This window comes from Vanessa cardui, chromosome 22, assembly GCF_905220365.1.
Source record: "Vanessa cardui chromosome 22, ilVanCard2.1, whole genome shotgun sequence".
Lineage (NCBI taxonomy): Eukaryota > Metazoa > Arthropoda > Insecta > Lepidoptera > Nymphalidae > Vanessa > Vanessa cardui.
Window position 1 is genome coordinate 9,921,176 of NC_061144.1, and position 27,873 is coordinate 9,949,048.

The 27,873-nt window shown below is 30.8% G+C and overlaps 4 protein-coding genes across 9 annotated transcripts in view; 2 read left to right on the forward strand and 2 right to left on the reverse strand.

Moving 5' to 3' along the window:
* LOC124539231 (protein lingerer) overlaps window positions 1-8,192 on the reverse strand; it is a 33,604-nt gene extending 25,412 nt beyond the window's left edge. For 4 of the 6 annotated variants that reach the window (XM_047116532.1, XM_047116534.1, XM_047116531.1 and 1 more), the window contains exons 1-4: window positions 5,553-5,698; window positions 4,453-4,527; window positions 1,119-1,241; window positions 459-570 (exon numbers count right to left, since the gene is read on the reverse strand). In XM_047116532.1, the coding sequence (XP_046972488.1) occupies window positions 459-570; window positions 1,119-1,241; window positions 4,453-4,527; window positions 5,553-5,660 (418 nt within the window). In that variant the 5' untranslated portion in view covers window positions 5,661-5,698. Of the gene's footprint in view, window positions 1-458; window positions 571-1,118; window positions 1,242-4,452; window positions 4,528-5,552; window positions 5,699-8,044 lie in introns of those variants that run through there. The other 2 variants (XM_047116529.1, XM_047116530.1) reach the window with 2 other exon arrangements.
* A 436-nt stretch (window positions 8,193-8,628) lies between these two features.
* LOC124539232 lies at window positions 8,629-13,519 on the forward strand. The gene is made up of 5 exons (XM_047116535.1): window positions 8,629-8,934; window positions 9,485-9,631; window positions 10,688-10,824; window positions 11,917-12,110; window positions 12,684-13,519. The coding sequence occupies exons 1-5, from the start codon at window positions 8,796-8,798 to the stop codon at window positions 13,498-13,500; spliced, it is 1,434 nt and encodes a 477-aa protein (XP_046972491.1). The 5' UTR covers window positions 8,629-8,795; the 3' UTR covers window positions 13,501-13,519.
* Window positions 13,520-15,053: 1,534 nt separating this feature from the next.
* LOC124539338 (homocysteine-responsive endoplasmic reticulum-resident ubiquitin-like domain member 2 protein) lies at window positions 15,054-24,966 on the reverse strand. The gene is made up of 4 exons (XM_047116702.1): window positions 24,590-24,966; window positions 19,301-19,740; window positions 18,057-18,278; window positions 15,054-17,062 (listed from the first exon to the last, which is right to left on the reverse strand). The coding sequence occupies exons 1-4, from the start codon at window positions 24,722-24,724 to the stop codon at window positions 16,819-16,821; spliced, it is 1,041 nt and encodes a 346-aa protein (XP_046972658.1). The 5' UTR covers window positions 24,725-24,966; the 3' UTR covers window positions 15,054-16,818.
* A 732-nt stretch (window positions 24,967-25,698) lies between these two features.
* LOC124539320 (mediator of RNA polymerase II transcription subunit 20) lies at window positions 25,699-27,863 on the forward strand. Its single transcript, XM_047116681.1, has 4 exons — window positions 25,699-25,894; window positions 25,976-26,118; window positions 26,459-26,718; window positions 27,309-27,863. Exons 1-4 carry the CDS (start codon window positions 25,881-25,883, stop codon window positions 27,516-27,518), a joined length of 627 nt encoding a protein of 208 aa, XP_046972637.1. The 5' UTR covers window positions 25,699-25,880; the 3' UTR covers window positions 27,519-27,863.
* The last annotated feature ends 10 nt before the right edge of the window (window positions 27,864-27,873 follow it).

Below are 27,873 nucleotides of genomic sequence, written 5' to 3' on the forward strand. Positions count from 1 at the left end.
TCCAATGCGGGTTGGTGGAATAAACATGTGGCAGAATTTCTATGAAATTTGTCACATGCAGGTTTCCTCACGATGTTTTCCTTCACCGCTGAGCACGAGATGAATTATAAAGACAAATTAAGCACATGAAACAGCGGTGCTTGCCTGGGTTTGAACCCGCAATCATCGGTTAAGATGCACGCATTCTAACCACTGGGCCATCTCGACTCTGTACAAAATATAAAATAACAAAATTGGGTAGCTGCTTCCGGGTACTCCGGCTATCTCTTTAATGCCCCCATACAGAAGTAAATAATTGACACACTGATAGTCTGATAGTAGTAGTCAAAACTGTCCACTTCTACAATCTGGACTGACACTATTTACTTCTTGAAAAAAAAAAATAGCTTCCATTTCGTTCCAAGCCGGGATTCGAACCCAGGATCTCAGGCAATACAGACAGTGTGTTGGGTACGCACGCGTGCGCGGGCCGGAGCGGCTGCGGGCGGCGTCCCGCGGCGCCTCCACGTCGCCGTTGCCGGCGGCGGCGGCGGGCTTCTTCTTCTTCTTCTCGCTGGTTTGCCACTCGCCCTGAACGAACAAAACATACAGATTAAATTTATTTACGTGCGGCCTCGCTACTACAATTTAAAAAAATATTTATATATCAAATATATTTAATTATTTACGTGCGGCCTCGCTACTACAATTTCAAAAAATATTTATGTATCAAATATTAATAGGGGAATTTAATATAGAGATTCATCAAAAATTAGGATATGTAGCAATACAATTATTCATTGTCATTTTTTCTTCAACATATCCACCATAGTTTTATTTAGGATTCGATTCTCACCTAGCCTGAGCAATCGAATATAAACTCGTCGATTTTCTGTCTACTATTATTTTTATAATCTACATTTTATATAGAAAATTAATGTATTAACAAAAAAACATACCATTTTTCAAAGGTATCCAAAACAGCATGGCTTGGTTAAAAGTGCTGGATACAGGGAAAGAGATACAAGTCAGGCCTATATCGTCTCTTATTTTCATAGCTTATATAGCTGTTCATATAAAATAAACATGTAACTTTTTTTGCCTTAATCATACCCTATATATTATAATAATAAACATACCTGTATCCGCTGACTCTCCTCGTAGAGGAGGTTGCAAGCGGCGGCCATGTCGTTGTTGGTGTCATGTAATGCTGAACAAACCTCCTCTTCGGTACGTCGAGTCATATCCATTAGTTCGGTAACCTATAACAGATAAAATAATCATTTATACAGGCTGTTCACTATTGGTATATGTACTAAAAACTATCTTTGATATAAAATATATTGTTTTAAAAAATAAAATAATCTAAATATAATATAATAAAATAAAAAAATAATAATCGCTCAAATTGGTTTATAATCGGCGGAGATATTGCGTATAAAAAAGATCACCCCCAATTTTCCACCCTTGGGGGTTGTTTTTTTATCATTAAATTTAAATGGGACCACCCTTGAGGTATTACCTATACGCCGAAAAAAGATTAGTTCAAATCGGTTCATAATTGGCGGAGTTATCGCGTAACAAACAAAATAATCATACGGGTCGAATTGAGAACCTCCTTTTTTTGAAGTAGGTTAATAACAGAACTATAAGACCTCAGACTGGGCAGAAGTAGGATACCTTCCCTTAAGAAGTCTCCTTAAGTGTGGCAGAATTTAATCTTACAAATGTACGTTTCCTCGCAATGTTTTTCTTCACCTTTATACACAATAATAATTATAAGCACTGTGAAACAATTAGTATTTTGTTCAATTTGAAGGATAAATGAACCTGTGTCATATAAGCACAAGGAGCATAACATCTTAGTTCAAAGGGTTGACGGTGCATTGGCGATAAAAGGTAGTTAATCTGTATAAAAATATAACTAACAAAAAACAAAAGCTAATATAATATCAGTTAAAATTCACATATGCTATGTAGGGTTTTAAATTGGTCGTAATATATAGTCGTTTTAAATAAGGGCTTATGTATCTTTTGTTTTTAATATTTTTTAATCAAGCTATTAATGTAATATATGTTTTCCTTTGAGTTGTAACATATACAATACAACATAATATATACTAAAATACGATGGGAATCGAGTGCATCGCTTTATCTTAATAAGTACACTTATCATAGATTGTCATACAGTATCATACAATCAATCCGTAATACCCTTAGCTGTATATATGTATTTTTTAATATTTTTTTAATAAAAAAAAATCTAAAATTTCAAAATCGTCTATTAAAACAGTGCAGACTATTTCTTTTTTTCAATAACTGTTTACAAGGGTATGTTTTTTCTATATGGGAGTGGGACCTAGTAGACAAAATTTGGCGATGCAATAGTGTAATGCAACACATGCAAAATGATATAAACTTAATGATTAAATAGACCAAAAAAGATTTAAAAAACTGCTACGACGCTACTTTTATCTTCCTGATTATTTATATAATCAATTTTACGAATATAAACATTGATATATATAATTTTTCTTCAAAAGCGCCAGCGTCATAAAATGAACGTAATATTAATTATAACAATTTATTATTTAATTAAACACAGCTCTTATAGATAGATTCTCATTTCAGGCTTCACTTAATATTTCATTAATTTATAAAGCAAGGGTATATGAAAGCTACCGATTAAATTTAAGCAAAGACTTCACTTAATTATATTATAATAATCTAATGGAATTATTTAGTTTGTTATAAAACTAGCTACTGTTACAAGCGTTGCGATGCATTAACCAAAACGATATACGCCCGCCAATTTTCATTTGAATAAAATTATATTTATTTGTTTATTTAAGCACACTTACAACATACATATTATAAACATTTATATTAAAATTTAAAAGTTATATTAAAGTTTGATATGTACGTCAATTACAAGTGTACATAACATTCAATGAGTATGTATATTTATTTAAGTAATAATAGTTACAGTTACAGTGCAAATTTAAAAAGTCTTTATATTATTTAATTAATTCAGAATAAATATACAAATGAAATTAAATTAAAGTAAAAAAAAATTAAAAACAAGCGCCTACAAACACTGTACACAAATAAATGCGTTTCAAAATTCTTTAATACATTTCTCAGGAAAGACATTATAAGGGAGAACATGAAATATAAAGAACTCAGTGATTTTCAACGTGGTGCCACAGTTACTTCGCTTAGAGTTAAAACTCGATTTCTACATTAAAAAGTATTTAAGATAATGTGTGAAAACACTTGTATATTATTTCATACAGAGTAATATAGTAAATATTATAATAATTATATATTAATGATGTCGAGATGGCCCAGTGGTTATAACGCGTGCATTTTAACCGATGATTGCGGGCTCAAACCCAGGCAAGCACCGCTGATTCATGTGCTTAATTTGTCTTTATAATTCATCTCGAGCTCAGCGGTGAAGGAAAACATCGTGAGGAAACCTGCATGTGATAAATTTCATAGAAATTCTGCCACATGTGTATTCCACCAACCCGCATTGGAACAGCGTTATTCATTTTATTTAATATTATATTGAAAAAATGAGTATGACGCCATATTATATAGAACACTAGAACTCGGATTTTCATTCGCGATGTGGTGATATAACTATTATAGGTAAGTTATAGATCCACTCTTAATAAACTAGAGACCCGCCCCGGCTTCGCACGTGTGCAATGCTGATACTAAATATACTACAGAATGTCTTACAACGTTCACAGCTTTTGTCAATACACACCAATATGTCCCTGCATTTTAAATTTATAATATAAATTACATGCTGTAACGGGCCAAAGCACCAATACGCTAAGATCGCTCTCATTGTGCAGACTTTTTCCCGACTTACTTGATATGTAACGTTAAATTATGACCAAATTACATAAAATCATTATAAATTGAAGCCTATAAGTTATTCTGATGTATAACCTATTACTGTAAATTTTCATCCAATTATGTTCAGTAGTTTTTTACATACATCCATCCTCACAAACTTTCGTATTTATAACATTAGTAAAGTAATAAATATATATGTAGCTTCACTCCATATTATAAAACAAAAGTGGCTTACCGCTGTCTGTCCCTATGGAAGCTTAGATCTTTATAATTACACCACGGATTTTGATGCGGTTTTTTTAATAGATAGATTAATTAAAGAGGAAGGTTTATATGTATAATACATACACAGAACATAGTAAAGATATAGTATCAGTTTTAGACGTGCGAAGCCGGGGCGGATCACTAGTATAGTATAACACTAATCCAGCAAAAGTATTGAAACTTAAACAGATGTATAAGATCGAACAATTGATACACGCTGTATAATTAGTCTTGATACGAAACACGAATAATATGTAACGGGTAAACGGCCTCTATTGTGTAAAGAACTTTCCCATGTACAATTAGAAATTATAATGATTACGATCACAAACTCACCATTCTCCGTACGTCAGACGGATCTTCGCTCTTGCAGTCGATCATATTTGCCATACGAAGTTGTTCTGTGGTTGCCTGAAACAATTAAACATATATAGCACGACACAGCTTATTAAATGGCACAGTTTTGGATAACTATGAATACTAATGCTCACTTTTGGCTTATTTAAATTTGAACGTATAGTACGACACAACTTAGATGTAGCATTAGCAAAATTCGTAAAACCGATCACATCCGAATTAAGTACGCTATACCAAATTATCAATATTTATTTCTTATATGAATGTGATTTTTACACAAACGTAATAACTTGTAACATCATATGACCTAATATATTCGACAAAGCATATGGAATTATACACGGTAAATATACCAAAATAACAGTTATTTAATTTTTTTGTCTGTCTGTTTGTTCCGGCTAATTTTTTGAATGGCAAAAGTTAAGAGCAACTTCTCGGTAGAATCTACGATCCGAACCGGTTATAGCTTCACTTAATATAGTTGTTAAATGACGATTCAAAAGGGCTTGTAAAGCCTTCTTGAATAAAATAGATTTTGATTTTAAATATATGGAAATACTACATAATAATATAATTTCTTGACTGAATTTCGAGCATGATGACTAATTTAGGGACTATGCCAAATATCCAAGAAATAAAGTCCACAACTTCTTTCTATTTCATCAACTTAATTGTCTGATTGGAACATCAATCTAACACACGACAAGATGGCTAGACTGAAGTAAAACCTCCTTCAAAGCACCGGGTTTCAACATAAAACATACTTTCTTATAAACTCATAAGACAGAGGAGGTAACTTGTGGAAATACGCGTCAAGAATATTTAAACAAGTGCAAATATTTTTTATGAACATTATCATATTTTTTTTAATTTCATATACATCAAATGTTAACAAATCTCTTATTTTGCTTGCTTTGCTCTTGCTTTTGCACAGTTCTGCTAATAATTACACACACACCTACAAACATATTAATTATTCATTCATTCATTCAAACAACTCACTCATTGTATAAGAATAATGAAAAAAAAATTAACTCTTATTGTAACAGATTAATGAAAAAAAAAGTAATTCAAATTACCTGTGGTTTTGTCTTTTCCTTAGGCTGAGGCTTTTCTGCGGCCTTGCCTTTGTCCTGTTTCCCATCCTTCTTCGCACCACCCTTGGTGGCGCGCGCACCCAAACTCATCTTTATCTGCTATATTTACAGCCTCTATTTACAAGCAGCTGGAAACAGAAACAAAAATGTATGAAAACAAAACTTATTATAAACATTTTTGTGAACAACCTTAATATGATAAAAATAAATGTTTAATTTCAGACTAAAATTGGAAGAATGGTGTGTGCAGTGGATGTAACTAGATGCCGTTTAAATACCATTTGCACCTAAAATAACTGGTTAATTCCCTGAACAGTATAACTAAAGGCATCCTGCAATTAACCTGCTAAGTGGATGTATAGCCTTATAGCAAATCAGTTGTATTCTTAATAACAACTATATGTTTGGCTGAAATACCCTTAAAACTTTACTTGTTTTATGTAAAACATCCTATGTACAACTTATTCCTCAAAACGTCACATCAAAGCAGTCAAACTGAGCCAAATTCACTTATGGGATACAAAAGATCTGTATGAGTTATATATCTCAATCTTTATACCAAAGTGCAGTTCTGATCTAGAACTATTCAATATAGTAGAATACTGCTTACGCCGTAACCTATCTATAAATGTCTATACAGATTGTAAACAGCAAAACAATATTTATTAATACTTTGAAATAGTTTTATTATTTAAAATATTGTTTTCTATGTATTCTTTGTCAATTTTCTGAGCTATCATAAGTCACAAATCAGCAAATATGTTATATATCGAAAAAAGATTATGTGAGAGTTCACATTTTATAACTTATGCCACAAATACCCTTAGCAGAACAGGATGAGAGACTATTTAGTCCAGAATTACAGGTATCATTATATATTCTTTGGATTTGTCAAATGGTGATTGATAAATTTTAATTAAACCAATACATTTACAATTAGACTAAAGCAGATTTTAAACTTAATATAAACTTGTAAATTAAGATGAAAATATATATTATACTATAATTGAAGGTATTACTTAATTAAAAGATTGGTCCTATATGATTTTCATATGTACTTGAAACTATTGATTTCTTTACAAGGCAATGAATAAAAATAAAATTGTTAATATTTATTGTGAAATCGAAATAGTCATATTATAAAATTTAATTAATTACTATTTATTAAACTAAAATTAAAACTATTGTAACTCTTTTTAGTAAATATATTTGTGTAACTAAAGTGCATTTAAAAATGAAAATTCAAATTTATTATATCATATAATTAATTGAATATATCAAAAATATATGTAGCCTATAAAAATTTAAAGTTTTTTTCATTATTTAGTACTAGTTACTTAATACAGTCTCATGGATTTGAGCAGAGAGCATTTGTAGTAAATATTAATTATTATATGTACAAAAATTTGTTCTTTTTTTGGACTACCTGAATTGATCTATCTGTGTATCTATTGAAGACAGAAAGACAGTTAGATCAGTTAGCTCTAATTGGTGAGAAAGGAGAGATTTCAGGAAATATTTTAAAAGTGACATTAGAAAACTATTGAAAACCATATTGTTTCACTGAATAATATCTTATTTGTAAGTTAAGTTTTCTATGAACATCCTACTTAACATATTTAAAAATTAAATAATAAAATTTAGAAGTTTTTTCAGTCGATGAGTTCTTACAGTAAGTGCAGTGCAAGTTATTCTGATTAGAATATAAATTTATTTATTGGAAGTAAAAATTATCAACACTAATGTTTGTTTATTTAGAGAAAAATGGCTACCTAAATAGGAAATAGATTTAAGACTCAATTAAGAACAAATATATTCAACTATAAATTAAAGAAAATCGTTTTAATGAATAATTAAAATTTTCTATAAATTTTAAATTATAATGATATATAACGTATTTTCATTCTAATCTCATACTTAACGTTATATAAACAACAAAATCATATATCAAACAATTAATTGAAAGCTACTTCGCGGAAGAAACCGCCAATCGGTAGGAAAGCGGTAATCGAAAAATAAATAAACAAAACAGTTTGGTGGATAATTGTCTAATTAATGTTTTAAACTCGGGGAAAAACCTTTACACCACGAATATTAACTATGAGCATGCCTAAGTGTGCGAATAAAATAGATTTTTGCGTTACTTTTCGCTGAAATCGGGACAATGATTCATTGTAAGTGGCAAGGGCGATACCAATTTGAATTTCTTTAGTGTGATGATTATTAATCGAACACAATCAATATTAGTGCATTTGCACACTGGCACGTATACGAGAGCTCACGTCATCAATTTCTCAAACTTCCAAAGGAGACGAAATTCAATAGGCGGCACATGTGGGGGACGCCATTCCTGAAGCACCTTTCTTGGTATCAAAATGACAGTCTTTGTTAACGAAATAACCGTGCACGACACCATTTTACACCTTAATTATACACTCATTAACACAGTTTCAAGCCTAGACTTAAAAAATTACCTTAAAGCTATTGTTTAATCCGTAATACAACGCGATTACTAATAAAATTACGAATTTCCATACCTGTGAATGCGCTCTCAAAACGCAAGCTGGTCACGTGACTTACTAGTGGTGAACCATGTTCACAATTACGATTCAAAGAATGGCCAGATTTATTGCCAATTTTTTATTGCATAACAATTGATATGCGTTTGATAATACATTTGGGATTTAATTGTTAAAAAGGATATCAACATGAAATAAAATATTAATCTTAAAATAATTAAGCTAAAATAATATCAAAATAAAAATAGCATCTATGAAGTTCAAATAAACAAGTTTTACTTGGTTATATTCCATACACATTTATTCGTAAAAATTCAAATAATACTTCTATTTTTCAATACATTTTAATGATTGAGGCTTTCGATTATTTTGACTACCTTTAAACAAATATATTTTATCTGCAGCACCCAAAAATAACAGTTCTCTGACCTTACCTTTATAAAAAATACCTGTGAGTACTGTGGTCGCCATAGATAATACATATAAAGTGTTGGTCGCTGATCAGTGATGTGACATGACATATGGTATTGACAGTTTACGTTACGTTTGGCTACTCCGGCGAGCGCCAAAATTTAATGATCATTGTAAATGTCAAAAGTCTTCAAAAAGAAACGCACTTTTACCTATTATTTGTATAATATATATATTTTTGTACTTGGGAATTTGGACTTTAATGGAATAAAGAAAACCTTATCCTGAAGTTAATATGTCACTCTTGGAGGACGTTTTTCTCCAAGATGAAGCAAATGAAGCCCAGGAATTAGAAAGGGTTATAGAGGGTGACGAATTTGAAGAAAGACCTCGTTCAGATAGCGACGAAAACAGCGAAAAAGAAGACGAAGCAGGTACTTTGAACTGTTCTATCCTCATTTACACTCAATAACAATTGCTTAAATTATTGGACCTACATTTCCTTGGCGTTACTTGTACTTAGGATAATGGATTATTTATCCTTTTTAAATATTTCATATAATCTTTACTGCTTGTACCTTTGGATAATTTTTAGTGAACAATCTAAAATGTTATTAAATTATATTTGCCCTAAAGACTATTCTAATCGGAAAGTATAAAATACTTGCTATTTTCTGATAGCTCTCCCATAGTATGCACTAACAACAACAATAATGATTAATGTTTTGAATACATTATTGTTACTCTCAACTATTTATTTCCACTTTGATTTTCATTTCATAGTTTCTACATCAGATTATTGGAATTAAAATATATAAATTTATTTTAATTTATTCCCCTTATAATTTGAATAAGCAATAGGCAACGGCCATATTTTTGTAATCTAACAAGAAGGTTATATTGTACAGCATTAAATAAACAAATCAAAATTAAAATAAATATTTTCCATGAACTATGTTTACTAATATTTTATTTTCATTTTAGAGGAAGATAAAAGAAGAGTTGATCCGGCAACAACCAAGACCAGACGTGTAATAAAAAATCCAAGGTTTGTTTTAAACCCAGCAAGGCTCATGGGACCAAGAGGTATACAAGTTATACCTGATCACTTCAAGGATTTCAAATTTAAAGGTGACGTTTCTTGTTTAACATAAAAGGAATAGGCAATAATATGATCAATTTGTTGAATTGATGTTTGTGAAACACTGAAAATTATTGTTACATAATTAACGATAACTAAGAGAAAATTTAGATCATACATAATGTTTTAGAATAATATTGAAAATTGATGTTCAATATTAATTCATTATATTACTTTTCACATCCATCGTGAAGCCTAGAATTATCCTAATGCTGAGCAAATATTTTCTGTCCTCTGTTAGACATAGGAGTATATGCAATCATTATAAAATATTAGTGTGGTCTCACGGTATTTTATTCTTGAGTGACCCTAAGCTGATTCTAATTATACTACAGAATATTTATAACATAAAGTCTTTGAACACAATGTTCACTGCTTTTTAAATTTTTTTTTTATTTAGACTATACAAACCGCTATGTTCTGATTTTTAAATCTGTAATATTTTCAAAAATATTCATTTAAATTACAAGCTGTAATGCCTATCATGGTCTATATTAAATTCACAATTAATTGTATATATTATATGAAATGTATAACTTAAAATGCTTCATAAAAAACTGTAAGTGTGGGTTAATCCTAAGAAAAAAACATATCACTGTATTTTTCTTTTTAAAAAAAGTATTAATTTAAGATCTTAAAAAAGTTTTCCTGGGTCATATTCACTCATCATATTCTACCGAAAAACAGTAATACTGGGTATTGTTGTATACCGATGTCCCCTTTCACAATTACAATAGATATGACATCTGTGTTCCAAGGTTGATGGAAGATCAATAGAACCATAACCAAAATATTTGGGACATGTCATATACCTATATTGTAGTTGTTCTTTTTCTTTTTTTTTATTTTGTTACTTTTTTTTATTGTTCATTTTATATCTTTTATTTGTGTAAATGATAAGTTATTAGTACTTTAGTTATTTTTTTATTATTATTATTTTTACTTTTTATTTTATACCTAATTGTTATTTTGTCCCAAATAAATGTGTTCTTTCTTTCTCCAAAATGATAGAGTGAATAATATAAAAAATTTTGCTTTTTCAACAGGTAAGGGACACGAAAAGGAAGACTTAGATTTGGTACTTAAAAAGCTAGAGCACTGGGCCTACAGATTATACCCTAAGTTTCAGTTTGAAGATTGCTTGAAAAAAATTGAAACACTAGGAAAAAAGAGACCTGTAATGGTTTGTGGAACTCATTTATCATTTTCATTTCGATAACTAATGAATGAAAAACTCCATAACAAATTTATGTTGTGATTTTGAGATTATTTTACTATACTATAACATTGTACAGTTTTCTTTTTTAATTCTATGAATAATATAGATATTAACATCAATACAAGTGTATTTCGTGCTTAACTAGAAGGTAAAAAGGAAGTATATTGATTGTCTGATTAAAGGCATTTTAAATATATACTCTGAAAAAGTATGAAAAATAACATTATATATACTAATTTGTGTGCAGTCCAAACTAGTATTATAATAGGGAAGATGCAATATTTTTATTTTTGTGTTCATTATAAAGATCTCCATATAGGGTAGACCACGGTAATATTAAAAATCTAAAACACTAATTTACTGCAAAAAGTGTGGTTTAATAATATCAATTTAAATTTTCGCGCGAAAATGAATCTATATTTCGTATGACGTCACAGCTGTCTGTCATTAGCCCAGTGATCGTACTTCTCCTCGCTGGCTTTCATACTTACACATTTTTACTCGACCTTTGAGGTACTTTTTGTAAAAATTTAAAACGGACTATCGATACTCTGAAAAAAAGCTTTGCTGACGTATGTTTTGTGCCAATGTGTCCATCTACTTCAACAAATCTTTCAAATAAATGGTTTTTGACTGGAAATTCTGACACAAAACTGAGATAAAAGTGGTTTCAAGCTGAAAAGACGAATCTGGAGTCTGGAATCTGCTTTGACAAACCTAACTTCCTTTTTAATTCGATAAACGCAATTAATTTTCGTGTCAATGTTTACTATTTTACAACTATAACCTCAAATAAGTAGTCATAACAGGAGTGACGTCACTGAACGCTAATGATTGTTTTTGAAATACGAAATATTCCGTTTCACGTTACTTTAATTCGTAATTATTGTTAAAAAACAATATAATATCAAATATGAACCTTGCACCCCAAACAACCATCCTATTATATTTTTTTAACATTTTAATAGCAACCATTTCATAAATATTTGCATGTTCCCTATTCTGAAAGGGGGTAAAGGTGAGAGCGGACTAGTTACAAAATTCAAAATATTGCAGGTACATTTGCACAAGATAAGAACAGATCAGTATCTGACTGAGGAAACAGTGGTGCAAAAGGATTCTAGTGATGAGGAGGCACCACCAGAGGATGAATTTGACAAATTGCTTCAACAACAAATTGAGTTGGCACGGTCAACACCTGCCCCAGGGTCTGTTAAGAAAGTGCCGATTAGCCCCATTAAAGAAAATAGGTAAGAAAATGCAATTAATTGATTCTTTAAAACTGTTTTTTTGTCTCAATATACTGTCTTCTAAGATTACAAAAAGATGTCATAGGTAATTTTAATATGTTTGGAGTAATGTGAATTGTACTACTAAATACACAATAGATGCAAAAATAATTTGATGACCGCCGTGGTCGAGTAGTGTATACACCGATTTTCATTGGTACGCCATTCTGAGGTCCCGAGTTGTGTCCCGGCCGGGTCGAAAATAAAATTTAAATAAACAATCTTTCCGATGAAAAAAGCCCCTTGGAAGTCAAATCCTTTGGATGTTCTGATAGTAACATTTTAAGGTCGAATTTGTGTTCATTGATATATATAGAATGTAACAATTATTGCCTAGGTTTAATCATATCTTATGACTGAGAGATTCGTCATTCTAAAGATGTGTATACTAATTTCCTTACAAACAATTTAATTTGATAAATATATAAAAAAGTGGGCATAGAAATTTGCATGGTATTAATTTTTGCATATTGAGAAAGTATGAAATCTGCACAAACTAATTCTTATAAATTTAACTACAATATTTTGTTGCAGATCTTTGATTATGCCAAAAGCGACATCGTCACCGTCCATCAGTGAAGAGCAAAGAGAGAGAATGTTGAAAAACAGAAAACTTGCCGAAGAAAGGCGCTTAGCGCGACTTAAAAATCTTTCAAATGTAAATATTAATGTTTCGGAAAATCAAACTACAGAAGTTACAGAAACAGAAAATCTGAAAAATGGCAATGATAATGCTGAAAATATGAATAAGAATCCAAGAATAGATGATGATGTAGTTGAAATTAATACAGAAATATCAATTAAAAGACATAATAGATCTAATGTTATTGACAGTTCAGACGAAGATGAAATAATGACAGTCAATGAATCTATCACAGCTGATGTACATATACAGAAACCAATTGATAATGTCACAAGAAAAGATAATCATATCACTACAGAAAAAGATCAAGATAATGATATTGCTACTGAAATTAATGAAGATATTGAAGAAGTTTCAGAGAATTTCCATACAGAAGTTGAAAATACATTGAAAGACGATTCAATTGAAAGTGAAAATGTTACAAAGAAAGATAAACCTATCGACAATGTAGAAATAACTCCATCATGTCATAAAAATGATAATGAAATTGTTACTGAAATAATTGAAGAAGTTCCTGTTGAAAATAGAATTGATCGTACTAATATTGTTGAAAACAATGTACAAGAAACAGATAACATGAACTCAGCTGACAGTAAAGAAACAAATGAAGGTCATATAAATATAAATAATCAAGAAACAGTTGTTAATGATAAAGATGCTGAAATTGTTGAAGATTTAATGGATGTTGATTTTAGTGATGATTTTTAAAATAAATCTGAAAAAGAAAGTTGGTTTTTTTTCGAAGCATTTAATTGTATTCTATTGCGTCTAGAGTATAATCTCTTTAATAATCTGAGCAGAAAGCATATCAATTAAGAAAGTGATTGAAATCCTTTTTTTTAATTTTGTAACGACTTTTTAAATACTAGACATTTTTAATAAAACGACACATCCGATTTTTATATAATTCAAAATTTCAAACAAAATTATTGATGCTTTATGAATCAAGCTCAAATATAGATTAAAAAATTCGAAAGCGACAAACGTTCAATTACGTTTTACGGGGAATCCCTCGATTGTATTAGTCTGGTCGTCATTTGGTTTAAAAATAAACAAAATACGCAGATGTTGTGGACTAAAATTCTCTTTTGTTTTATTTAGTATTATTATCGCAGAGTCAATTAAAACTATACCAAAGATAATAATTATAGCATAACTTTTTGCGTCTATAGGATAAAAATGGTTACTTGACGTTTAGAGAGGAGGTGCGTTACAAGGGGAGGAGGGGTCGTCAAAAATTGCGTTACGTAATTAGAACGCTAATATATTACATTCAGCGATGTCAATGTGTGGGGAATTCCCCAAAATGCGGGGAATCGCAAGTCGAACGAAACGATCGGTAATTGATTCTTTAGCCGATGTTTTGTTAGTAGTTTAGTACGGAAATTGAAATTGTAGTCGATTATTAGTTGGCATATTTGCAAATACTTTTTCAATACAGAACACCCTAGTTAGTGTAAAGTAAAGGACGACACAAAGACGAGGTAGTTTCCTTAGTAGAGACGCAATATGATATAAAAAAAGATCAACACGAAAAAATACATCAAATACCATGTGTTTACCTTTATTTTTGTGTGGGGAATTGGGTCATAAGATTCGAGATGGCCCAGTGGTTAGAACGCGTGCATCTCAACCGATGATTGCGGGTTCAAACCCAGGCAAGCACCGCTGATTCATGTGCTTCATTTGTCTTTATAATTCATCTCGTGCTCAGCGTTGAAGGAAAACATCGTGAGGAAACCTGCATGTGACAAATTTCATAGAAATTCTGCCACATGTGTATTCCACCAACCCGCATTGGAACAGCGTGGTGGAATATGTTCCAGACCTTCCCCTCAAAGGGAGAGGAGGCCTTTAGCCCAGCAGTGGGAATTAACAGGCTGCTGTTTTTGTTGTTGTTGTTGTTGTAATTGGGTCATATTTTTCCCTGACTTTGGGGAATTTTGCTTAGATTTTTGGGAAATTAGGTGAATAGGCATTGGCAACCCTGGTTACATTAAACATTAAGTTTAACTTGCTCTAGTGGCAGTTTGAATTGGTCTAAATATCTTTCAGAAGGTTGATTGTTTCACCTTTTTTTTGGGGGGAATTATTTAACGGGTTATGGGTATTTTCCCTACTAAAACCACTATGAGTGGCTACGGAATCGTGGATCCACAGATGGGATTATGGATCACACGATTCCGTAGCTGTTGTTTCCCAAATTAAATTTATTTCTAAATTTATACCAAACAGAAAAAAATTACAATAAAACACATCTGTAAATTTTAAAAATTTATTCACGAGATCGCAAACGAAAACAGAACTTATCACAGTATGATTATGATTTCATTTCGCATGCTCTTAAAGTGTTTACATAAATAACCTTAATTATATTAAAAAAATGCGTGATCTTTGTATGACATAGAAACTGGGTATATATGTAACTAAAACAAAAAACAATATTAAACTAACTGAATCATGGACATAGAAAATCCTGTTTAAAACGAGACAAGTCTGAATCAAGCAGACTGTTAAAAATTTCATTAATTTTCTCTTTTAATGTTTACCAAAACCTCGTTAGATAACTAGAAAGTAAAATTTCTTTATAATTTGCTCATTATACAAATCAACCTCCATCAGTAAGACTTTTCGTTACAAATTTAAAGCGCTGTAACGCTTAAAACGCAGCCTTACTAATGAATAAACCAATTAGATCAACTTGTACCACCAACCTTCACATAACCCGATCTTACATAATCCAAAATGTTACCGAAGCTTTCTAACCATCATGCTATTCTAAAAATATTCAAGCCATTACATTAATTTCCAACAAAATGTTAGAGCAATATCAAATATTACCTATAACATTTAATTAATTTATATTTAACAAACATCGTACCAATTATGAACAAAATATTTTTTGACCCATGACTTTATATATAATACTTTAAAATCTACAATTACATGAACAATATATCTATACCTAATACAGTTAACTATTTTTATACCATATAATTAATAAATGGCAAATTTTAAAAGCAAAAACGATCACAAAAATATTTACAAAAGGACAAAAATGTTTATTTCCTCTGTACATATTTTTTTTTTCAATATCATCAAAATATACGTAATTCTAACATAGCTAAACTACAGTTACATAAGTTATATACAATTAATATTTGGTTTAACGTCAGTTCATACGTTTAAAACATTCATACAACCATTATGTTTTGTGGTAATAAGGAGCGCTAAGATATAAAATAAAGATGTTGTATTGACCGATCATATCTGACAATAAATCACAGTATTTAAATCCAATCAATATGGAAATTGTCAATATTTATAGCCTTGTATGTGTTTGTATTAAAAATCTTCTTTTATATTTATTCGTATCCTCAACCTTCCAAAATAACCAAAACCAAAGTAATGACTTTAAATAAACCTTTCCAAGAATATCAATTATAAATCACAATAAAAATTTCAAAGCCTCAGTGATATAATTACACTAATTAAAGTAATATTACAAGGATATTTCTATCTTTATTTATCTCAGACAAGTCGTGAACAAACGTCAGTTGGATTGAATTAAAACGTAATCTGTAACTGACCAATCAGCGCCAACCATGTTTAATGATGTGTCCGCTGATTGGCTGGCCGTTTGACACTTGACAGTTAATTGTCGCAACTGCAAAAATTACCAAATAAAGCGCATTATTTGCGTGAATTCAGTGTTGCTACATTTAAATAATAATTATTATTTAAATATCACTCAACAGTCACAAATCTTCACAAGCGAAGTTATATCACATCAGGCTTTGTCACTCTGCGAAATATTTAATAAATAATTTTACATGAAAATACAAAATGCTTACAATATATACAGTGTTCGTAAAGCATTTGAGTTTTCACTGGTATTTCATCCAGTTAGGCAAGCAACGTGAAATTAAAACGTTATTTTTATTACTTTGCATATTTTTAATCACTAAGAAGTCTCAAAGTGTTCTTTTTTTAAATACTTCAATGGTGTGAAATCTGAAACAAACATTAATTGGTATCTGGTATTAGTGACGCGAAAAACGATGTGAATATCATCCAAGTAACCGCAAGCAACGATTGTTGATTATCGTTATCGTTCTCTTGCAGTTCGTTGGGCGGCCGGCTGTCTTGGTTCGGTTGTGCGTCGTCGTTATTTTGCGGCTCGTTTCTTTGTCCGTTACGCGGTTCGTTACGGCGTTGCCCGTTATTTACTGGATTCACGTTGAGATCGCGGAAGAAGCCAATTTGGTGTCTGCAATTAAATCATTATATACTGTTTATTAATTTTAACATAATATAAAATCGTTTCCTTTTGCTATTACACTATATTTTTTACAATAGGCTATTTGACTGATTTTTAAAATCCATTTTATATTATTTAGTAGAGGTTTAGGAACCCAGCAAAAGTTGTTATTTTTATTTCTAGTACATTTTTGCCGAAAAATATCATATTAAAAATTCCATATTTAAATAACGCGCGAAAACGCTACTTGGACAATATGGCGCTGTAAAGGGGTCGGTGACGTCACTTTGCTGTAATTTAATCTGTGGTACATATGGTAGAAAAGCAAGGTTTTCAAGAAAGGGACTTCATAATAAGCCCGGCCAATCAGGAGCGTTTTGTGTCACGTGACAAGCGTTTGAAAAAATGCATTTTTATTTATTGATTTTTGAATAAATTAAGTATTATTTTCAATTTTTGTTAGTAAATAACCATTTTTGAACTTATAATATACAGTAATTACAATAATTCACAATTTATTTTTCGCATTGTCAAATAGCCTATTGCAACATTAAGCAACAAGGGTTGCCAGGAATAGAACGTATACGTAACGTTTGTAAGTTAGTAGATAGAATTGGTCCCATTGATTACTACTTGAGCGCACTAAATCCGAAGTGGGTTCTGAATCAAGATTATTAATTATATCAAAACTATACACATAATATGACATTCTTTCATTCATATACAAAGTACATAGCTTTTTCTCATAGGCAATACAAAATAAATTCTTTACGACATCCCTTTAATTATCTAAAAGAATCAGTGTTTCTCTGTTATATTGTACATGTACTATACATATAAACCTTCCTCTTGAATCAATCTGTCTAATGAAAAAAATCCGTTTTCGATTACGAAAATTTACGATTTTGATGCGGAAAATTATTTAAGGATCTAAGCTTACATAAAGACAGACAGCGGTAACTGACTTCGTTTTAAACTATGAAAAGATAAACTATGTACTTACAAATAACCGGCAGCCGCTAACAGTATAACGAGCAATAGCCTCGCAGGACTTCCGTACAAGCAGAACAGTGACAAGAGTATCGCAAATCTTGAAGCCGCATACAAGTGATCAAGCCAGTCTCTCGCTGCACCCTCCTCTAGTTCTGGCTCTGGTGCTTCCGCTGGTGGCGGTGGGGTTTCTGTGGCTGGTGGGATTGGGGCATCAGTAGCCATTGCTTGCCTCCTGAAAATTTGGATTGAAATTATAAATTCGCCTAAAATTGCCAAGTAGTGTGTGTTTTGGTAATTTGTTCACTTATGACCTCCGTGGTCGAGTGGTGTGTACACCGGTTTTCATGTGTACGCCACTCCGAGGTCCCGGGTTCGATTTCCGGCCGAGTCGATGTAGATTATCATTAGTTTTCTATGTTGCCTTGGGTCTGGGTGTTTGTGGTGCCGTCGTTACTTCTGATTTTCCATAACACAAGTGCTTTAGCTACTTACATTGGGATCAGAGTAATGTATTTGATGTTGTCTCATATTTATTTATTTATTTATTTATTTGGTAACGAACTACTCAATACAAAATTAACATAAACAACGATTATATTATAATGTGTATTCATCTTTGTGACTGTTAAAAATAAGTAATGAACATCGATCTAAGAATAATCAAGTTTATAAAATGATTGAGAAATTAAATTGAGTGCATTTCAGATAAATTTATTGCGTTAAATGAGTTGACATTGAACTGGTATAAGATTCTGTTGCAAGATTTGATAAATTCAAACTAAAAGTAAAGTAAAAGATTCCAAATACAAGGTCACTTTCACATTATTTTCCTCTAAAACTTGTTATGTTCTTATGAAGGCAATTAGTGCTTTGTGAATTCTATCAAAATTAGCAAAAACATTTAACGTTAATTAAACTATTCAAGCCACGTTTACATATTATCGACGTGCGTTAGTGAGTGACACTCGTGCTTACACGATGTCATAGTGTGTGTGAGACGACAAAGAGTACAGACAGCAAAAAAATTAGAGTATATTTTTTTATTTTATTAAAGAACTGCAAATGCGTTCAATAATAGTAAGGTATATCTGTATACCTTAATATTACTTAACTTAAATCAAAAGAAGTTTCAAATTACTTGACTTTGTTTTATATTTTCCTTTTATGCATCTTATTTTTATAACGTTTATTCTAGTATGGGTTGTTCATAATAATGTTTAATGATATCATTGATATTTAAATATTTCTACTCACATGTTAGCGTATTGCTGCATATATTGCATATATGCCTGTTGCATCATCAGCATGTGATTGGCCATAGACGCCGGATCATTCGGAACAGGCAGGTAGCCTTCACCGAAATTGTAGTTAGGATAGGGCGGAACCCTTCCGTAGTTGTTAACGAAGGATGTGAGATAGTTCTGCATTTCGACCGTGTGGTTTTGATCATTTTGCCTCATTTCCGGTCTAGGCGTTGTCTCTGCTGGGCGCTGGGAATTCTCTGTCGTAACATTTCTCTGTCGCAGACCGTCGGTCTTGGGTACTTCTGGTGTATTTTCTTGCATTCTTTTTGATGAGCAAACTAAGTGCATAGTATGTGCTATTTGACTCTCATAGTTTCTGAGCACGTCTTTCAAAATGGCGTTGTCCTCTAAAAGCTGACCGGAATAGATAATTTTCTGCTCGTCTGCTTTCTGTAAAGGAACAAAAAACTTAAAAGTTAAATTTTCCGTATATGTATTTGTGTACAATAAGGATCTACGAACAAATTTAAAACAAATGAAATTTCTTCTTTCTTTTACAAAATTGAAAACCAGAAGGACCAACGTGAAATATGTCTCTTTCTTTCACACCAGTTACATATTTAGAAAAACAAAGACAGACTCTATTTTATTTAAAATAAATACCAAAATACATACAAACTTCATGGTTACGATATCTGTTTTTTTTTTATTCAAAGATTGTAATAAGAAATATAGATATAAAAACGGGTTTTAACCTTTGATCCATAAATCGATAAACAAACGGAAGTCTGAATTAATGCCGCCAGTGATCATGTATTGTATATATACGTTATTCTAAGGCTTATGATACACACAACGCGGCTTACCAGCGTTTTTCAGCTCTTTTGCTTAGCTTCTATTACGCACATACTTCTTAACATAAGAACGGTTAATGTTTCATGTTTAAAACCGATGGCCAAAAACTAATAAAAGCGTCATATACAAATAGTGTCACAGAAACTTGTGATAATTATTTCAGTCGTCGCTAATATTGAAGATATTTTCGAATTCATTAATTTCGGACGGTACTTTCTTTTCTGTCACAAAGGTCAGAACACATGCACATGATACGACGTCACATGGTTGCAAGATGCAAAGTCATAGTCGACTTAATATGATAAAAATCTTATATTTTTTTATCGAAACTCCGGATCGATAATAAACCTGAAGATTTCACTCTACTAATATTATATATAAAAAGAAAGTTTTTTTTGTATTACAACTTTAAATCATTCTTGAACCATAATGAAGCTACAATCAGAAACATTAGTATTTTTTTTTAAATGATATTTTTGAAATAAGAATAAACAAGCCCCCAACCGAATGCCACGAATTAAAAAGTTCGAATAATTTTATTTTAATTGTAAAAGACTAAATTTCCTTTCGCCGTCAACAAATTAACTTTTTATTAACGTTTTAAATACAAAGTGAAAGTTAATACAAAAACGTGTAATCGTAACTGGACTTTACCTACATCACCATTTGCGTGCAATGAAATTTTGTACAATATAGACGACAAACGCCTAGATTCTAGATTATTCTTTTAAATACTAACCATTTTATAAGCATTAAACAACATTTTACGACTACGAACTGCTAGGCAGTTAGTTGTTATCAACAAAAAGCGATTATATTTATTAAAAACATGTCGAACGTTTACAGTTATTAATTCCTTTTTCTATTGTTTGATTTCACAGACGTATTTCAAGGTTATAATTTTTGTTTAAAGAGAAACTACAAGTCTTGAGATTGAATTCATTGTTACATTTAATCAAAACATCATAGTCTTTTGCGTAACGTTTCAATGTTCGATCAGGATCTGAGACGACGCGCGCGCAGTTTTCCATAAAATGAACAGAGTCGGATTGGAAGGTCTGGAGGCCACCGGGCCACAAAGTGGGGGCCCTAAACAAATAGAAGCGTGAACAACCTAATAATTATATTATCATGAATTACTTTTTTATTTCAATCAGTAAGCTATGATTTATTTACTTGTATCTGTAACTTTTAAAATATTAAATAATAACATTATTATAATTTGGCTATATCTCGGCATTTGTTAACTTGCTGAAAACTGTGGCCCCCACTAATGTGGAGGCCCCAGGGCAGTTGCCCCAGTTGCCCTCCCCGGCCCTGAAAATGAAGCACCATTAGAACGACGCTAAGCACGTTGATTTACAAAGGTGTGTGGCCTGTGGGTGACCTTGTTTCACAAATGTTTTCCATGCGCACAAAACCAAATAAAACTGTTGAAAAATTAAATTTTTTTACTGTGTAGTATTTACCCCATTTTTGCATATTGAAAAATGATATCAAGGACTTATTAATATTGGTTTTTAATAATTATGAGTGTTTAGTAACAATATTAGTAACAATATTATAAATTGTTATAATTATAAGAGTCGAGATGGCCCAGTGGTTAGAACGCGTGCACCTTAACCGATGATTGCGGGTTCAAACCCAGGCAAGCACCGCTGACTCATGTGCTTAATTTGTCTTTATAATTCATCTCGTGCTCAGCGGTGAAGGAAAACATCGTGAGGAAACCTGCATGTGACAAATTTCATAGAAATTCTGCCACGTGTGTATTCCACCAACCCGCATTGGAATAGCGTGGTGGAATATGTTCCAAACCTTCTCCGCAAAGGGAGAGGAGGTCTTAGCCCAGTAGTGGGAATTTACAGGCTGTTGTTGTTGTTGTTATAATTATGTTTACAAATACCCCACTGGATGGCATTTTAAAACAATAATTCGTCATGATCGCGTCCGATTTCTCGTATCAGTGTCGCTAGTAAAATAATAAATATATTTGAATAATGAATATAAAATTCGTTTAATATTAAAACCTTAACTACCTTGTAGAAAAATTTATTAACCTAAACAATTTTGATAGCGATAAAGCGATAGGTTTATAAATAACACTAACAAAAGAAAAACCACAAAATCAACCAACAACCTTAAAATTTGACTGAGGAAGGAATGAAAATGAGAAAGATAATGAGAACTCTCTCATGGAAAAATAATAAATTATAAGTGGCATGATCTATTTAAAATAAATTGTGATTCAATTTAACCTCTGACCTAAATGAGTGATTGAGGCCAACTTGTAGAATATTGCATAAAAATATTGAGAAATTAATTATTTATTACAGATTTATAAAGGGAAACAGTATTTTTAAAGAAGCTAGTCTAGATAGTCAGGAGATATTTTAAAGATTCTACATAATCTAACAAAACATTAGAGATTACTGAGAGCACTGCCAAAAGATACAGCAAAATGGCACATTTTGTAGTTATACACCAATTTTAGAAGTGATAAGACATGTTGAGCCAGAGATCATTTAGAGCCTGAATAAAAGTTTAGGCACAATAGAATACTAGATACTTTTCTTTTCAGGACAAAAAATTCCATTCTGAATATTATTATTCATTAAAATGTGATACATGCGAGTCTGTCTTGAAGAGTTAACTCCTAGCTGGCAGACTTAGTTTATTCTAGGACTAGAATAATTATAATAATTTCACAATCATTTCATTACATTGAAGAAATTGATTAAATAGAATTTGAAAAAAAAAAGTATTCCTTTTTCAAACAGGATCTAAATTTATGACAAAAGAAAAATACTATTCATACTAATTATTTCATTAACCTTGAATTATTTTATTGCTTAATAAATAAATAATGCAATCTCGGACGTATTTTTGATAAAAACACAAGATTACAGGCTCAAATTAGATAAACAATGATATATAAAATCACTAATTACTTCAGAATAGTTAATAAATATTCCAGAGTGTACAACTATTCTTTAAAGACACTGCATTTATCTATAAAATTTAGCTCTTAGGAGGACATAATCATGCATTATATTATTTTTAAACTAAACTAAAAAACGTAAAAGAGTAACTACTGAGTTTCTTGGTAATTCTTCTCAGTAGAACCTACTTTCCGAACCAGTGGTTGTTTCACTTAAAATAGTTGTTAAATGACGATTCAAAAGCCAAGTGCATGGTGGCTTTCGAATCGTAAAGTATATTCTGATTGAATGTCTCTAGCTTATTGTAAGAACTATTTAAATATAACAATTTACTAATTAGAAAATTGGACTTATGAATTATTTATTATATATTATTAACATATCAGCTAAAGCAAAATAAATGTGTGCATGATATAAATTATATTGAGACTTAGTGATCTTTGTGATTAGTTTGTGATTTTCACGTTATACTGTTATATAATCACTTTTATATAACTTTTTTGATAAATACACTTGTAAAAATAACCCTATTGGAATTTTAAAATTATATTATTTGCAAGAAAATAATTAATGCTCAACATTCCCAATGGGTTACTTATTATTAAGATTTTTTTTATATTGTTTTGTCATTTAAAGCATTTATATGTTTAAAACCAAAAATACATAATTAATTTTGAATTAATTGTTTACATATATGTATAATAATATAAGGATATATAATATAAGGAAAATAATTTAAATTAGTCTGATTCATGAATGCTTTTCATAATTACAAGTAACCGTCAATGTTATTATATCAAGCACTTAAAATTGCTACATAAATATTTACATTACATACATTTCTGATAAGTGTACTGCATTTTATATATGCGAATGTTTAAGAATTAATGCAAGACATTTTGTTTATATCAAAGTCAACTACTTTATACTTTATTTTTGAATAATAAATACATCACTTATGATTACTATGTATGTATGTTAGTTGTATCATGTAAAATATTTAACATGATCTTAATGCCTGGACATAGGACACCAGTCGGTGCTCATTTTTAACCACGAGAATCAAAATTGTGAATCAATATATTATAATATTTCCTATATTAGTATTATTCCTGCTACTCAATATTATCACAAATGTCGCAGTACATTTGACTAATATACACTTATTATTTAAATTCTGACTTTCTCAAATTATTCTCATGTAAATAAAAGTATTAAACATTATTTTATTTCCATTATTTTGATAGCATTTCCATAATATGCATTTTTTTATCTTTGCTGCAGTGTATCTAATTAGGGATATTAATTAACTGTTTAATTTATTTTAATACAGTTAATGATCTTTTTTTATAAATGAAATTTCGTATTTATAAAGTGGCAATATAATTGTAGTTGTATTGTGGTCAAATGCAACTACGTAGAAGTTTAAAATGATTTATTTATTTTGTTATTAGAACTTTTTTGTTTGTATTCGAGTAACGATAACAAATAAAAAAAATTACCGGTTTGCTAGGATAAACTTCAGATAGGTGTCCTTTTAGTTGTCTGACTGTCCATGACGACTCACACTCGATATTCTGATCATCAATTTGCTGATTAGGAGCCTTCACAATAAGTGTCACGTTATCTGGTATCATATTTGATCAATTGTCACACTGTTAGATAATAATAAAAAAACACTTATTTCCACACTGTATTGTACTATAAAATATAATTTGTATGTAGTGTAGATATATTATTTGTATGATGTAATACAAGTCAAACTAAGTGGCACAACTGTTATCAACACAGCACTGATGAAATATAATTGGATTATACGTAAATAAATACTTGCTAAAATAATTTAAGAGACCCCAGTACTTGTCAATTTGCCATCAAATTATCTGTCCATTTTTCATTGGTCCAGAAATGATTATGAATTTGTGATTGTAGTTAGTTGTTTTCGTTGATGTTAAATCTCTCTTGTGATTGGCTTAAGCCGCTTTACTTAAATATAAATGTAATACGATTGGTTGGTTGTAAAAAAAGGTTCTACTACAACGCTATTATTATGAGGGAATCCAAAACACAAAAAATAATTACAAATTGGTTGGTACAAAAAATAATTGTTAATAAGAGATTGGAGAGTTAAAGAAACGTAACATTGTAAAGAAACATATCATCACAAAATCCCACAGTTTTATTTCTGTAATCTATTTAATCTGTGGCAAAAAAACTTCTTTTGATACCGCCTATATATATCAAGGCGGTATCTTTTTATACATTATTTTGGTTTAAGTGATTTTCAAATATTCATTTTTAATAACTGTAAGTTTGAAAATATAGTATAGTTATTTAGTTATAGAAACATTTATTTTTCCATTTTATAATGTTTAAAACTTAAAAAAATATATTAATATGGATTATTTAGTGACCTTGTTGTAACGGTAACGTTTTTCGTTGGCAAGAAAGCATTTACGATTGAGCCTTTCCCTTTTTGAGATAATATCATGTAATTTGTATAACCTCCTCCTCCTTTTGAAGTCGGTTGAAAATATTTTAGGACAGTAACCGCATAATTTTGTAATCTGTATCTCATAATTCTCATATATGACAACTCACTGTCAATCTACTGTTTGTTGATTTTTGTCGTTGTAATTTTATTTAATATTAATTTATTAATAAACTTGATTTTTTTATGAAAAGATAATAATACATTTTGGACTTAATACTGCTCTCTAAATATTATAATATATGATGTAAAAAAATCTCTATAACCTTAAAATAATATAAAGAATACAAAGTTTAGCCAGAATGGGTGTTACAGTGTTAGTGTTTTATGAATAATAAAGCTATTATTATTAGTTTAATAATCAATGAGAATATAAAATAAAAATTTTAAATTACAGTTTGCAGCAGTATCCAGTACCCGAAAACAAAACCGGCACATACGTAATAGAATTATTAACGAAAAGAATATTAGCTCTTGGCGCTACACAACAGGGACAGTTTCTTGTGGATTGCGAAAGCTATCTTTCACTTCCCCAAATGGGTAATGATCTTCTAATTAGCTAATTTTTAATAAATATAAAACCTTTTTTATTATAATATATCATCATTTTTTTACACAAATTTTTCACAATGACCACATATATGTATTTTGTTGTTAGTGTGTTTGTAGCCCTTTGGTATCCTGAAAACAAGATTACTATTTATATTATATCATAATTAAAAAATTAAAAACATTTATTTGCAACTAATCAACATATTTTCAACTAAATCTAGTTGAACACATTATATCTAACTGGGTATACACATGATAGTGTTTTTTTTTTTCAATAATTCTATTACACAGTATCAAATAAACTATGAGTTGATATTTCTATTTTAAGGTACAACAAAAACAGTTCACATCCTCCATAATTCAGAGCAGCCTGCATCTGTCTTCTCAATATTAGAGAGTGGTACGAAGAATATCCATGTCATAGCTGATGGATTGTTCGACTTATTAATGATGAAGCTCTCGCAGCACTACACATCTAAAAAACAAACAAAAATAGAAAGCAAGGGGCCAAGATTTGAGCTCGGTGACTTTTGTGTGAAACTAGGCTCAGTAACAATGAATCAAAGTTTTAAGGGAGTTCTCGTTGAGGTGAGTTATTTCATTTATATATGTATACTGTTCTTATAACAAATATGTGTTTTGATAACTTAGATTTTTACATAGCAATATAATAGTTCAGGTAGGCTTTGATTTAATGATCCTTAACATGTTTGAGGTAGGAAGAATAATTTTTAAAATATTGTTGATTCATACAGATTATAAGAAAAGAAATTAAAATATGCTCAAATTTTTTTTTTTATGTTATTGGTTGGCGGATCAGCATATGGGCCACCTGATAGTGAGTGATCACCATCACCCATAGACAATAACGCTTTAAGAAATATTAACGATTCATTACATCGTCAATGTGCCACCAACCTTGGGAACTAAGATGTTATGTCCCTTGTGCCTGTAGTTACACTGGCTCACTCACCCTTCAAACCGAAACACAACAATACTGAGTACTGTTATTTGGCGGTAGAATAACTGATGATTGGGTGGTACCTGCCCAGATGGGCTTGCTCAAAGCCCTACCATCAAGTAAAAATTCCTAAGTTTCATGTGGAATATCAGCCATTTTTCTTTAGAACAATATGAACATTTACAAACAACTAATAAGATATTTTTTATCCCTGTAGGTAGAGTATCGACCATGTGTTATGGCAAATGCGGTATGGGGTCTCCTTCGTGAATTCCTACAAGGACTCTTAGGTCCTTCTGTACCTGTCCAGCCACCGCAACACCTCCTTAGCAGAATGAACGAAATATATACACCAATAGACACTATTTATCAGTACTTGGAACATTTTAGTGCTTACAGAAAACTTACAGGATTAAGAAGTGCATAGTGTTGGTGATTTTTTATGAAAAATGTTCCTCTTTTAAAAACAGCCAATCTGTGTTTACACCTGGTTACTATATCCAATGATTAGTTATGAGTAGACATCGGATTATATGCACTATCAAAATGCCAAAATATACCGGACAAAACTTGAAATTTGCCACCATTCCTGCATATATCTCTTCAAAAAGCGTTCGTCCAATGTCTTTGAAAAAGACGTCAATTTTCTTTATCCCGTCAAGACCGGGGTTTATTGTATTACACGCCTAACATTTCTAACTACAGTAATAAGCATTGTTAATGAAAAAGTACCCGTAGCAGTAACGCTATAAAAATAGTATTATATGCAAATGCATATATTC

Bases quoted from the DNA above. Each gene is read 5' to 3' on its own strand.
- LOC124539232 (XM_047116535.1), top strand. From the start codon at position 8,796: ATGTCACTCTTGGAGGACGTTTTTCTCCAAGATGAAGCAAATGAAGCC. The intron at 10,825-11,916 runs GTTTGTGGAACT...AAAATATTGCAG, and splicing joins GAAAAAAGAGACCTGTAATG to GTACATTTGCACAAGATAAG. The intron at 12,111-12,683 runs GTAAGAAAATGC...ATTTTGTTGCAG, and splicing joins AGCCCCATTAAAGAAAATAG to ATCTTTGATTATGCCAAAAG.
- LOC124539338 (XM_047116702.1), bottom strand. From the start codon at position 24,724: ATGATACCAGATAACGTGACACTTATTGTGAAGGCTCCTAATCAGCAA. The intron at 19,741-24,589 runs GTAATTTTTTTT...GTTCCTTTACAG, and splicing joins AAGTTTATCCTAGCAAACCG to AAAGCAGACGAGCAGAAAAT. The intron at 18,279-19,300 runs GTGAGTAGAAAT...CCAAATTTTCAG, and splicing joins ATGCAGCAATACGCTAACAT to GAGGCAAGCAATGGCTACTG.
- LOC124539320 (XM_047116681.1), top strand. The intron at 26,119-26,458 runs GTAATGATCTTC...TTCTATTTTAAG, and splicing joins TCTTTCACTTCCCCAAATGG to GTACAACAAAAACAGTTCAC. The intron at 26,719-27,308 runs GTGAGTTATTTC...TTATCCCTGTAG, and splicing joins TTAAGGGAGTTCTCGTTGAG to GTAGAGTATCGACCATGTGT.